Source organism: Cyprinodon tularosa, unplaced genomic scaffold (assembly GCF_016077235.1).
Source record: "Cyprinodon tularosa strain WSP-4 unplaced genomic scaffold, ASM1607723v1 ctg141, whole genome shotgun sequence".
In the NCBI taxonomy this organism is placed as follows: Eukaryota; Metazoa; Chordata; class Actinopteri; order Cyprinodontiformes; family Cyprinodontidae; genus Cyprinodon; species Cyprinodon tularosa.
Window position 1 is genome coordinate 131,750 of NW_024038232.1, and position 12,772 is coordinate 144,521.

General features: G+C 38.8%; 1 protein-coding gene across 2 annotated transcripts in view; it reads right to left on the minus strand.

The window, feature by feature from the left end:
• Positions 1–612: 612 nt before the first annotated feature.
• The window catches only part of ngfb (nerve growth factor b (beta polypeptide)), a 28,367-nt gene continuing 16,207 nt past the window's right edge, over positions 613–12,772 (minus strand). Inside the window, exons 2-3 of one of the 2 annotated variants that reach the window (XM_038278517.1) lie at positions 7,911–8,058; positions 614–1,714 (exon numbers count right to left, since the gene is read on the minus strand). In XM_038278517.1, the coding sequence (XP_038134445.1) occupies positions 1,110–1,703 (594 nt within the window). In that variant the 5' untranslated portion in view covers positions 1,704–1,714; positions 7,911–8,058 and the 3' untranslated portion in view covers positions 614–1,109. Of the gene's footprint in view, positions 1,715–7,910; positions 8,059–12,772 lie in introns of both variants that reach the window. The other variant, XM_038278519.1, reaches the window with a different exon arrangement.

Genomic DNA, 12,772 nt, shown 5'->3' on the forward strand with positions numbered 1-12,772 from the left:
TTTTGACACTACAGTCCATTAAAAGAAATCTTTGACCATTCTCTTTCCTATTGTTGAATCAAGAATACTGGCCTAGGGGAACTGAGGCTTTCAGAGCTTTAGCTATTTTCTGGGTTCTTCTTTGAACACCATGATGATTCAGCAAAGGGTTTCTTGGAATAATTTAGGTAGGCGGGGATTTCATTCAGTTCACCTGATTCACAAAGGCTTGGAGATCCTTTTCTAACCCTTTCCAAGCCGATGGATGTTGATGATGTTTCTCATCTCTTTCTTAATTTTGGGACATGGCTTTTTTAGTTAAATCTTCTTTTAAAGTAATTTCTTTCTTTTCCTAGGTTGTCAGAAGACACGCATAGGTGAGGTGAGAATAACTGCATTTAAAAGAGTCATAAATCACATTTATTCATGAGTTAATAAGGAAAAGATAATATATCTAAATGTATTATTTTTTTTACAATATTATATGTTCATATCCACAATAAGTTCATAACTTATTGTGGATAACGTTTTAAATTAGAAATTCAAAAACAATGTTTTGTTTGGTCATCTTTACACAAAGTATGTTTTAACAATACTAGTGTAAAAAACCAAATCCTACAGAAATCTATTCAATTTTTTCATCGGCATTGTATTTTGCTGAATATGTTAGAATAAAAATTCTGTTGTTACTTTCAATTGATGGAATCGGTTTGTACCATAAATATTTTGCAAATAAATTCTTCTAAATGTAGTAGATTTTAAAGAGCACAGGCTATATTGTTTACTAAAAGGAAATTTCGCACTTCAAGTTTTTTCCTTTAGAAACTACATCGTCTAATGCTATAATGATGCAATGAACACTTGCATCTCAAGAAACTGGCCTTTTTTGTGAACCACAGCTGAATGAAACACTTTTACAATTCTGATAATACTTTAGTAATGACAAACTTGTAGGTACTCTTTGACCCAGGTCTGGTGTGAATACATGTAGTCCCAATACTTTGACACATAATATAATAATTTACTTTGTGCAGGCCTTTGGTGATAATTTATTTGCAGGAACATACCTGTTTACATTTTATTGTGTTTGTCTATATTGTGTTCTGAGTGCCAGCCTGTCGGCTCGGTCTTCACTGCCTCCATGACTTGCGGCTGAGCACACACACGCAAGCCACGTTGATGCGTATGAGCCTCCAAGCCACCAGGTTCTTGAATGAAGTCAGTGCTCGAACAAAAGTGTGTGAGTTGGTGCAGTAGGAGTTCCAGTGCCTCCCGTCAATTCCTAAACAGCCTGAGCCTCCAGAGCCAGGGCTGTGACACGTCGTCTCAAAGAAATACTGCTTCTTGTTAACATTATTTATGTTCACATTTGGGAGCACTGTCACCTCATTGCCTGAGATGTCTGTGGCTTTGGTCTTGTTGCCCACCCAGACACTAACACTCTCACACACAGAGTACACCCCCCGGTGTTGAGGCTGTCCCGCTCGCCTTCGAGTCCTCCTGCTGATACCATGCTCCCCCGTTGGTTCCACATTGGGGGGCTGTGAGCTGAACCGCACCCTGGGTGAGAGGTAATGACGCTTGCTGAAGAGTTTAGGGTCCACAGTTGGGATGGAGGTTGAGTTTTTCTGTTGATCTGTTGTGGAGCTGCACGAGACCCCTGTGATGGTGGCCAGAGCCTGGGCACTGAAGACGAAAAACAGGACCAGCATGGATGACCTCATGGGCACACGATCTGAAATAACCAATGAGAGAAGAGAAAAAACTGTTAAAACAAAGATAACAAGATTCTGCATGAAAGAAAAAACTTGCCGTTGTCGTATTAGACTACCAACTCAGAGACTAGTATTAATCTTTCATTCAGATTTGCATCACCCTATGCATATCTGGACAATTTCTTGCAGTCGCTCAGAAACAAGTTCAGAAACAAAGCAGGATTATCTTTATATAAAATTAGCACAGTTCTAATAAACCCAACCCATGGTGATAAGGAGCACCTCAGGATGCAGCCTTAAAGAAATAGTACACCCAAAACATGATTAGCCTTCATTTTCTACTCACCCCCATGCTGAACAACACTCTGGAGTACTTTTTTGATATCTCAAATGCATCTGGAGATCTGGGAGGCTTCTTGCTGTCTGCAGACATTCAAATAATGGAGGTCTATGGTGCCCGAGGCAGAAAGGTCCATAAAAGTCCACAAAAACGTGTCAATATTCCTCCATACTGCTCGTCCAATGTATTCCAAGTGTCCTGAGTGGGTAGCATCCAGAATTTACTCGAAACGAAGTCATTTAGAATGTTTTTAGAGCATAAACAGTGGTGTATAGGAGTGGTGTAACTGAAAATGTTTTGTCATTGTCTCCTTCCTATCTCCTCTTTCTTTCATCTTTTGTCCTTTTTTTTTTTTCTTTTTCCTTCTTCTTCTTCTGTTTTTCTGCTCTACTTACATTGCAGTGTCCATATGAACTGTAAAACTCCCTGCATAATTATAATAAAGCAATTTATATACATGAAACAAGTGGAGCAGTATGGCAATTGCGATACCGCTACACTTGTGGAAGTAAAATCTGTTGGGCTCCTTTTGGCATCAAGACAATTATTCTTATTGCCACCTTGCCAGACAGGACACTGTGAAAAAAAAAAAAAAAAAAAAAAAAAAAAAGAATGTTTTTAGAGCATAAACAGTAGTGTATAGGATTTCCTGAAAGCGCGCACGTGCGCGCTCACGACGCTACGGAAACCGCGGCAGACCAAACCAGACGAAAGTGCGCATTCAGCTCGGCAAAGAACTCATGCTCTTCCTCAACACTGAAGTCCTCAGACATTTTTCTTTCGTTGTTTCTTTCTTTGCACAGGTAAACAGCACATTTCTTCTTCTACGCTTGCATTATTGGCAGAGCAGACGCTGAATGCGCACTTTCATCTGGTTTGGTCTGCCGGCTTCCGTAGCGTCATGAACGCGCCGGCGCGCGCTTTCAGGAAATCCTATACACTACTGTTTATGCTCTAAAAACATTCTAAATGACTTCGTTTCGAGTAAATTCTGGATGCTACCCACTCAGGACACTTGGAATACATTGGACGAGCAGTATGGAGGAATATTGACACGTTTTTTGTGGACTTTTATGGACCTTTCTGTCTCTGTCACCATAGACCTCCATTATTTGAATGTCAGCAGACAGCAAAAAGCCTCCCAGATCTCCAGATGCATTTGAGATATCAAAAAAGTACTCCAGAGTGTTGTTCAGCATGGGGGTGAGTAGAAAATGAAGGCTAATCATGTTTTGGGTGTACTATTCCTTTAAAGGAACCTGTCAATAAAAGAGATTACTAGTGGTGGCATGGTTTCCACTAATCTGCTTTCTTTTTAGCAGATTAGCCTTCTATATACTTATGCTGCTATAGGCTTAGCCTGCTTAGGACAGGGACCCCTTTTCATCATTATGCCTATTCAATCTCAATTCTTCCATTCTGCAATATTTATTTAGTACAACCTCTAATTTATACCCTTTTTCGTTTTTCTCCTCATCGTAGCTTCATCTGGTCTCTTCTTGTTTGGTTGTGACACCATCCTGGAGAGAAATATCAACTGTGCTGCTGCCATCAACAACTTTGTATATAGATGTTGGAGTTTTATCTGTTTGTCAGTGTAGTCCTGTTTCTCTTATGTGACTAATTGTATGTCCGACATTCGAGCTCGTCTTCCTGGCTTTGTGTTTACTTGACAGGGTTGACAGTTACCTTTTGTATTTTTGCATCTTTCTGTCTGCTTCTATCTCCTTGAACCCAAGTCGGCATCGGCAGATGGCCACTCACTCTTAACCTAATTCTGCTGGAGATTTCTTCCTGTTAAAAGTGAGTTTTTGTCTCCACTGTCGCTACAAGCATGCTTGGTGTGAGGGATTTCTTTGGATTCGATAAGTCGATGCAGTCAGCTAGTTTTCTTTAGATAGAAAACTTTGAACCAATCTGACTGTATGATCTGCTTGAATTGCCACTGTAAAATGCCTTGAGATGACACATGCTGTGTATATATGTATCAATTCAATTCAGTTTATTTATAATTCACAACACATGTTATCTCAAGGCACTTTACAGAGGCCATTCATTGTAACTCATTTGGATTTAGAATGATAAACCATGAATTCGTTGTAATTTTAGATTTAAGAAATAGAAACCACAAGTTGTAACAAGTAACTTAAAGTTTGTATAACCTGCTGGTAAATAAATGGGTCTCTTGTTCTCTTAGCTATGGTGGTTTGATATTATCTGTTAAAATAATAATATCACTTGATCATGCCTGTTGTAACATTCCACACTACAAAGTCAGCAACTGAAAATACAAGATTTGAGCTAATATCATATCAGATTAGTATTAGCAAATGGATGTTAACAGACAAAATCTATGCTACCTGAGTGAGTGTGACCTATTTTTCCAGAGGATGAGGAAATAATTTAATTCCTAGATATATAAAGCTAGTAGAGACTTACCCCAAAGGACTAACATCTGAAATCTGACCAAGAAGTCTGTGTAAGGATTACTCAGGGGGCTTAACTTTTGACAGAAGGCCACGGATGACTTTCTTTTTGTCCCAATATGTGCTACTTATGTATCCAATAATTATCCATTGAGAATAGACTTTAAAATTCATCTGTTACTCTATAAATCATTGGCAAGTCTAGCACTTAAATTCAGTTCAGACATGTTGTCAGAACTAAACATGGAGAAGCAGCATTTAGTTCTTCTGCTCCACTACTCAAGAACAAACTTATAGGAGTCTTGCAACGTCCCAAACTGGAATCATCCCTGCAGGAGGAGCCAGTGTTGCAGTGTGCCATTTAAAAGTGTACAGTCAGAGAGGACGCTTTCTGACAAAGCTGTGAGTTACCACATCAAATGGAGCCCCTCAGATTCAGTTTGTTTTTGGAACAGACTCATTCAAATCTCCCCCAAGAGCTTTGAAAATGGACTGGTTCTGGACTTATGTATCCAACAAAATTTCAGAAGACTGTAAAAGGGCTGAAACCCAAATTTGTTTACATAATAGTTACACCACCTATTCGATGTTGTCTTTCATTGATTTACTTAAACTTTTCTCTAAAATATCATCAGATTAATTTTATAAACTTTTCTTTACCTGCTACCATTATTCCACTGTAACGTCCTTCCCTCTCTGTGTTTCCTTTTCTTATGTTCTGTTCACATACGGACTTTTATATGGTCTCGTTATTGAAATGTGCAAAACAAAATCCTCTCTTTCCTTGTCTCACTATGTCTTTTGTTATTAAAGAATATTGAAATATTTATCACAGGTTTAGGTTGTTTTCAAAACAGTTAAAGGTATAAACACTTTTGCAATAAATATTAAGAAGCAAATAGATAAAATGTATTTAATATGTTAAAAAGGAAATAAATTGAGAACTTATGAGAATATATTGAGAGTTTTACAAGAGCCAATTTAAGATGTTTTCACATCTAGGTAGAACATTTTTTATGGAATTTTGATCTGATCATTCACCATTTTCCATAGTACCTGTGAATTGTGCAAAGAAAGACATGGAAGCAGAATAATTATTCAAATTAATGTCCAAAGCCTTGACAGGGCTCTATTTATGTAGCCTTCTATTGAAGTGGGTTTTGCTTTGAAATGTGGGGCTAAGTATGCATCATAAGCAAAACAATATTGTCTCTTGGTAAAAGTTTGAATAAGCTGAATAGAGCCTTGAAAACTGCAGAATTAGTTCCACAGTAGCATGGGGAAAAAATTATTGGAGTTACCCTTATACAGCCTCTAAATTATCCCAAAGTATCTGTAAGATGAGCAGGACAAACTGTACTAATCCAGACCCCCTTCACACAATTTAAAGAAGCATTAAATATTTTTTTGCAGTGTTTTAACTGCACAGATTAGGATTGGTTTTCACAGCAAAAGGAGAACATCTCCTATAATGGGCAGGTTTCTGTAATTATTTCACATAGCAAGCTGTGATTTGTGAAACATTGCCTGGGGGACCAATAGGTGGAGTATGGGATCAAGCATTAAACCATTCAGCAATCATTAGCAATAAAAAAAACAAAAACATTTGTCACATGATGGTGTTATCAGTTATTGCGTAAAAAATGACGGCCAATTCCTAACCGGCCTTTGAACCCCGATGGTTTTAGAAACCAAAATAAACATGAATGGAAATTTTGTTCAGTTACATTTTTTCCCCAGATAAAAAGTAGAAGCAATAAACACTATGACTTGACTTCAGAGGTTTACATGTAATTTTCATATAAATAACTAGAAATGAGTAACACACTCTTTAATGAAGGAAAAGTAGCTGCAACTATTACATTTCGGTACATTGTTTAATTTCTACTTTATCTGTTAATCATAATTTTTTGTCACCACGTAACAGAATCTCTGTACTTTCAGTATTGAATAAACTGGCAAGCAGTGTACTGTATTTAAAGCTGGCTTGTTTAAACCTGCGGTGGCTCTGCTGCAACCAGAATCTGTCAGCTAACCTGCCTATTAAATGCTGTGTTTGCCTCAGGTGTCAGGATGAGGGCTGCTGTATAGAAGCTGTTGGCACAACAAACGAACAGGAAAATTCACTGCCTCTAGACTAGGACATAATGGGAGCTATGTGACACTGAGCCAAGATACACCCAGCTTGTAAGCTTTGTTCAACTCTAACATATAGAGTCTCAGCCCTCTGATCTCTTCTTAGTCCCTCTGTTTGGTTCCTGGCATGAGAGAAATAATTGCATTTCATGGCTTTTATTTGAGTATAATTGCCATAACTATTGCTAACAAATTAGATCTGGATAAAATTAGGTTTTGTCTGAACTTCTATGATTTAATTTAAACAAAAAAGGGAAAGGATCATGATGAAACTCAAATGATTCTACAGCTCAAACTCAAGACTACAAGTTGAACAAACTAAAAAACATATTCTATGTCATTAATTTCAATTGATATAAAAAATATAAATATTAGCTCTAAAGTTCATACTGTTATGATTTGTTTATCATCTTCAAAAACGACCATTTGAAAAAAGTATTTTTAGAAGAATCTGTAGTAAAGGTTCAATGTGTATTTCACTTGTATTCCAGAGCAGCCCTTTGAGCAATAAATACAAACATAACTTCATGTTCTGCATGTACACCTAGATAAATATTGAATACTAGTAAAATCTCTATAATCTCTAAATTAAGGTCTATAGATATCAATGATAATTTGCATTACAATCTGTTGTATCCTTAATGAAAATCGGATTTAATCCGGGAGGAATGGGACAAGGGATGGGTCACCCACACCCTGGATGACACACACCCTGGATGCATATGTTACCTCCTCATTAAAGGGCAAAGACAAAGAGCTTTTTACACTTTCATGCATATGGCTATGATTTATAATCACTTATCATCTTGCAAATCCCACCCAGAGGAAGATGGAGCATTTAGAGAAAATCCCTGTAGGCACAAAGAAAACATGCCTGGTCCAAACTCCACATGCTCTTAAATTTAAGGAGTACATGAAGTTCAGCTTTATGAGCAAAGGGGCAGGCCTTATTGTTACAACATGTTTTACAATCAATATATTTTTAGAAAAAGATGTGCTTTTAATAAACATTGCAGTAAACAACTGCCAATGTGACACAATTTGTTTAAACTATTTTTATTGTATATGTTTCCTAAACATCATAAGAGGCTGCTATTTATGATATTTTACACGTAAGGGTTAAAATAGATATTTTTTAAATTTATGTAACAATAGAAAACTAGATCATATTGTGCTATACAGCAAAAATGCTAAATAATCTTATGTAGTTGTGGCTTTAGTCAAAAACAAAATCCGATTGTAAAGTAAAAGAAAAGGGACAATTTTATTTATGCCAGAAATATAAACACATATTAGCATATTTCCATACCTTACCTTTCAGTGTCTGTGTGAACTGTTTCACCTCAGAGGCTCCTACAGAACGTAATTATAGCTCTTTGAGATCTTGGCGCCTCCTGCCATAAGGCCTGGCCGTGGCCCCATGCAGCACACTTCTGCCCTGCTATGCCTCGGCTCTTCAGCCCTGTTCAGAGACAAGCCGAGAAAGTGTTTTACAGTCGCCTCATAAACCCTACTGTAAACACATTCTTTGGAAGACCGATGCGGGAAAAGAAAGTTCAAATGTTTTGTCGTTTTCATCAGATCATCAAATCTGAAAATACCAACATAATGAGGTAGATCTGCACGATAAAGATTATGTAGAATAAGATTATAATGTGCATTTTTTGTGCATATTTTTTTAAGCATTCTGACATTTTTGTCTGGATTTTAAAATTCAAATGCAGTCAAAGACAGATATTTGGAATAATAATTCAGCTTTGAAGCTTAGAAAGTAGAAACCAGAGAATTTAGTAATCTTTTATCTATATCATGATCATATCTAATGAAAACTGATACTTAATGGGTCTGAATTAATTCTGAAACAGAATTTTTCCAAATTTAGGTTCAAGATTTGCAATTTAGTGGCTACCAATATAATACACATAGAAAGTAAATACAATACAGTACAGATATAAGTACAACACGATACATAGAAGTCTTGGAAGTGGATAATGTAGAAGAAAGGACAAAATCATATGGAGGGGGCTAGCACTATGCACTGAAGGATAATATATTTCTTGTTGCAATTTTATTTTTTTATATATTGGATAACTAGAACGGGAAGCTCAGTTAATCAATAGGTCATTCAGATCAAGCGTAAAACCAATAAATGATTATTTGTAAAATAATTATAAATTACATTTGCTTTACACCAAGACTTTTTAGTCTTTTACCCAAGTTTGGACTTCTTGACTGACTGTTACAATCCTATTGTCTTTCACCAGTTTAATAATTTAGACTATGTTTGTCAGCAGAGTTATTAATCACCAACCAAACGAAATTATCTCTGTTACTTTAAGTGTTGACCAAAAGGGGGCTTTCATCGCATAAATAACCACAGGTTAAAAATATTTGTACCTTCATTGGCTTATAATAGTCATTACAGTATTAATGTGTTTAACAACTAAGCAAACACTACAAATTTCTGAAAATAAGCATAAGGTAAATGAGAAGCTAATAAAAGGGGAAAGGGGGCTCTAATGCTTTGTTCATGTTGCACGCAATTTAAGCAGCAGAAGCAGCTGGTTTACATGCAAAGTCAATGGTTGATGTGCATCAAGGCACATCAAAAGGTACTGTAGGGCATTTTGAGCAGCAGCATATCTACGCATCTGAGCAGCTGAAGCAGCGCCTCATGAGCTTCTGAAAATCTGATGAAAGTGACGCACAAGCAGCAGCTGATGGAGTAGGAAAAATTTAACTTTTGAGGCTCGATGCACCAAATCAACCAATCAGAGAAGCTGATGTAGGAGCTGGCAGGGAGACAGACACAGCAGTGCTGATGCAGATATCTATGATCACTCCACTGAAACATTTTATTAATGTCTAAAAACACTGCATTCAAGTGAGCCACCTCTTTGAAAACGGCATTTAAGAATGCTAACATCTACTTCCAGCGACAAACAGTAGCGGAAACTCCCCAGCCTCCGACAGCAGAATAATATTTTAAGGCAGCATCGTAACTTTGATGAACTGACTGCACAGAGGATGTTTTGATGTGGACTTTTTCACTTAGAAAATACACTATATTGCCAAAAGTATTTGCTCACCCATCCAAATTATTGGAATCAGGTGTTCCAATCACTTCCATGGCCACAGGTGTATAAATTCAAGCACCTAGGCATGCAGACTGTTTTTACAAACATTTGTGAAAGAATGGGTCGCTCTCAGGAGCTCAGTGAATTCCAGCGTGGAACTGTGATAGGATGCCACCTGTGCAACAAATCCAGTCGTGAAATTTCCTCGCTCCTAAATATTCCACAGTCAACTGTCAGCTGTATTATAAGAAAATGGAAGTGTTTGGGAACGACAGCAACTCAGCCACGAAGTGGTAGGCCACGTAAACTGACGGAGCGGGGTCAGCGGATGCTGACGCGCATAGTGCGAAGAGGTCGCCAACTTTCTGCAGAGTCAATCACTACAGACCTCCAAACTTCATGTGGCCTTCAGATTAGCTCAAGAACAGTGCGCAGAGAGCTTCATGGAATGGGTTTCCATGGTCGAGCAGCTGCATCCAAGCCATACATCACCAAGTGCAATGCAAAGCGTCGGATGCGGTGGTGTAAAGCACGCCGCCACTGGACTCTAGAGCAGTGGAGACGCGTTCTCTGGAGTGACGAATCGCGCTTCTCCATCTGGCAATCTGATGGACGGGTCTGGGTTTGGCGGTTGCCAGGAGAACGGTACTTGTCTGACTGCATTGTGCCAAGTGTAAAGTTTGGTGGAGGGGGGATTATGGTGTGGGGTTGTTTTTCAGGAGCTGGGCTTGGCCCCTTAGTTCCAGTGAAAGGAACTCTGAATGCTTCAGCATCCCAAGACATTTTGGACAATTCCATGCTCCCAACTTTGTGGGAACAGTTTGGAGCTGGCCCCTTCCTCTTCCAACATGACTGTGCACCAGTGCACAAAGCAAGGTCCATAAAGACATGGATGACAGAGTCTGGTGTGGATGAACTTGACTGGCCTGCACAGAGTCCTGACCTCAACCCGATAGAACACCTTTGGGATGAATTAGAGCGGAGACTGAGAGCCAGGCCTTCTCGTCCAACATCAGTGTGCAACCTCACAAATGCGCTTCTGGAAGAATGGTCAAAAATTCCCATAAACACACTCCTAAACCTTGTGGACAGCCTTCCCAGAAGAGTTGAAGCTGTTCTAGCTGCAAAGGGTGGACCGACGTCATATTGAACCCTATGGATTAGGAACGGGATGTCACTTAAGCTCATATGTGAGTCAAGGCAGGTGAGCAAATACTTTTGGCAATATAGTGTATATTGAAACTACCTTTTACCCACTTATCACAACACATATATCAAAGCTGCTCTCTGCATTGAACACAGGAGCTGCACAAGCATCAGAGGCATCTGGACGCACTTTACTGGACACACTTCAGGAGCATCGAATATGCTCTTGAGGCAAATTTGACCAGCACAATTTTCAAAAATGAAGCAGCAGGTGCATGTGGTGTGAACGTAGTAAGTTAGAGTCCATTCAGAGTAAGGAATCCTCAAGTTTTTAGGATTGGTGCATGACACCAAGGACATTTAAGACGCCCTTTGAAATAGATAAGCAGATAAATGGGAATGACAGCTGATACAGAGATCTTGCAATCGAAAGAGTGAAGCTTCATCTGATTTTAGAGTGAAAAATGAACCACGACTAACTAGCCTATCCAACCGTAGCACCCTAACTCGTCAGACACGCAAAAAAAAAAAACAGAGACAAAAACACACAGTGCTGATCTTTCAGTCGGGTCAGTGAGCATTAGAATTCAGTTCAGAATCTTAAAAACGTAAAAACCATCAGCTGTTGAATTAAAAAGCCTTTTTTCAGATAAAACACAAAACACAAGATGTGCAAAAATACTATTCTAATATTACCCTAGCCCAGGGTAACCAGTAGGCATCAGAAAAAAAGGGGAAATGGGGTTACTGTGTGTTGGCTCGGAGGAGAGGATTCATAGTTATTCCAAAAAAGTTAAAACACAATCCACTGGACTTCGCTTCCCCTCCAGGGAGCTTTTTCAATTCAAAATGTCAGAATTGGCATTGAGTTTGAAGCTTTATACAGGTGCTGGTCATAAAATTAGAATATCATGAAAAAGTAGATTGATTTCAGTAATTCCATTTAAAAAGTGAAACTTGTATATTATATTCATACATTACATACAAACTCATATATTTCAGATGTTTATTTTGTTTAATTTTGATGATTACAAATGACAACAAATGAAAATCTCAAATTCATCATATCAGAAAATTAGAATATTGTGAAAAGGTTCAAAATTGATGGCCCCTGGTGCCACACTCTAATCAGCTAATTAACTCAAACCACCTGCAAAAGCCTTTAAATGGTCTTTCAGTCTAGTTCTATAGGCTACACAATCATGGGGAAGACTGCTGACTTGACAGTTGTCCAAAAGACGACCATCGACACCTTGCACAAGGAGGGCAAGACACAAAAGGTCATCGCTAAAGAGGCTGGCTGTTCACAGAGCTCAGTGTCCAAGCACATTAATAGAGAGGCGAAGGGAAGGAAAAGATGTGGTCGAAAAAAGTGTACAAGCAAGAGAGATAACCGCACCCTGGAGAGGATTGTGAAACAAAACCCATTCAAAAATGTGGGGGAGATTCACAAAGAGTGGACTGCAGCTGGAGTGAGTGCTTCAAGAACCACCACACACAGACGTATGAAAGACATGGGTTTCTGCTGTCGCATTCCTTGTGTCAAGCCACTCTTGAACCACAGACAGCGTCAGAAGCGTCTTGCCTGGGCTAAAGAGAAACAGGACTGGACTGCTGGTGAGTGGTCCAAAGTCATGTTCTCTGATGAAAGTAAATTTTGCATTTCCTTTGGAAATCAAGGTCCCAGAGTCTGGAGGAAAAGAAGAGAGGCACTTCATCCACGTTGCTTGAAGTCCAGTGTAAAGTTTCCACAGTCAGTGACGGTTTGGGGTGCCATGTCATCTGCTGGTGTTGGTCCATTGTGTTTTCTGAGGTCCAGGGTCAACGCAGCCACATACCAGGAAGTTTTAGAGCACTTCATGCTTCCTGCAGCTGACCAACTTTTTGGAGATGCAGATTTCATTTTCCAACAGGACTTGGCACCTGCACACAGTGCCAAAGCTACCAGTACCT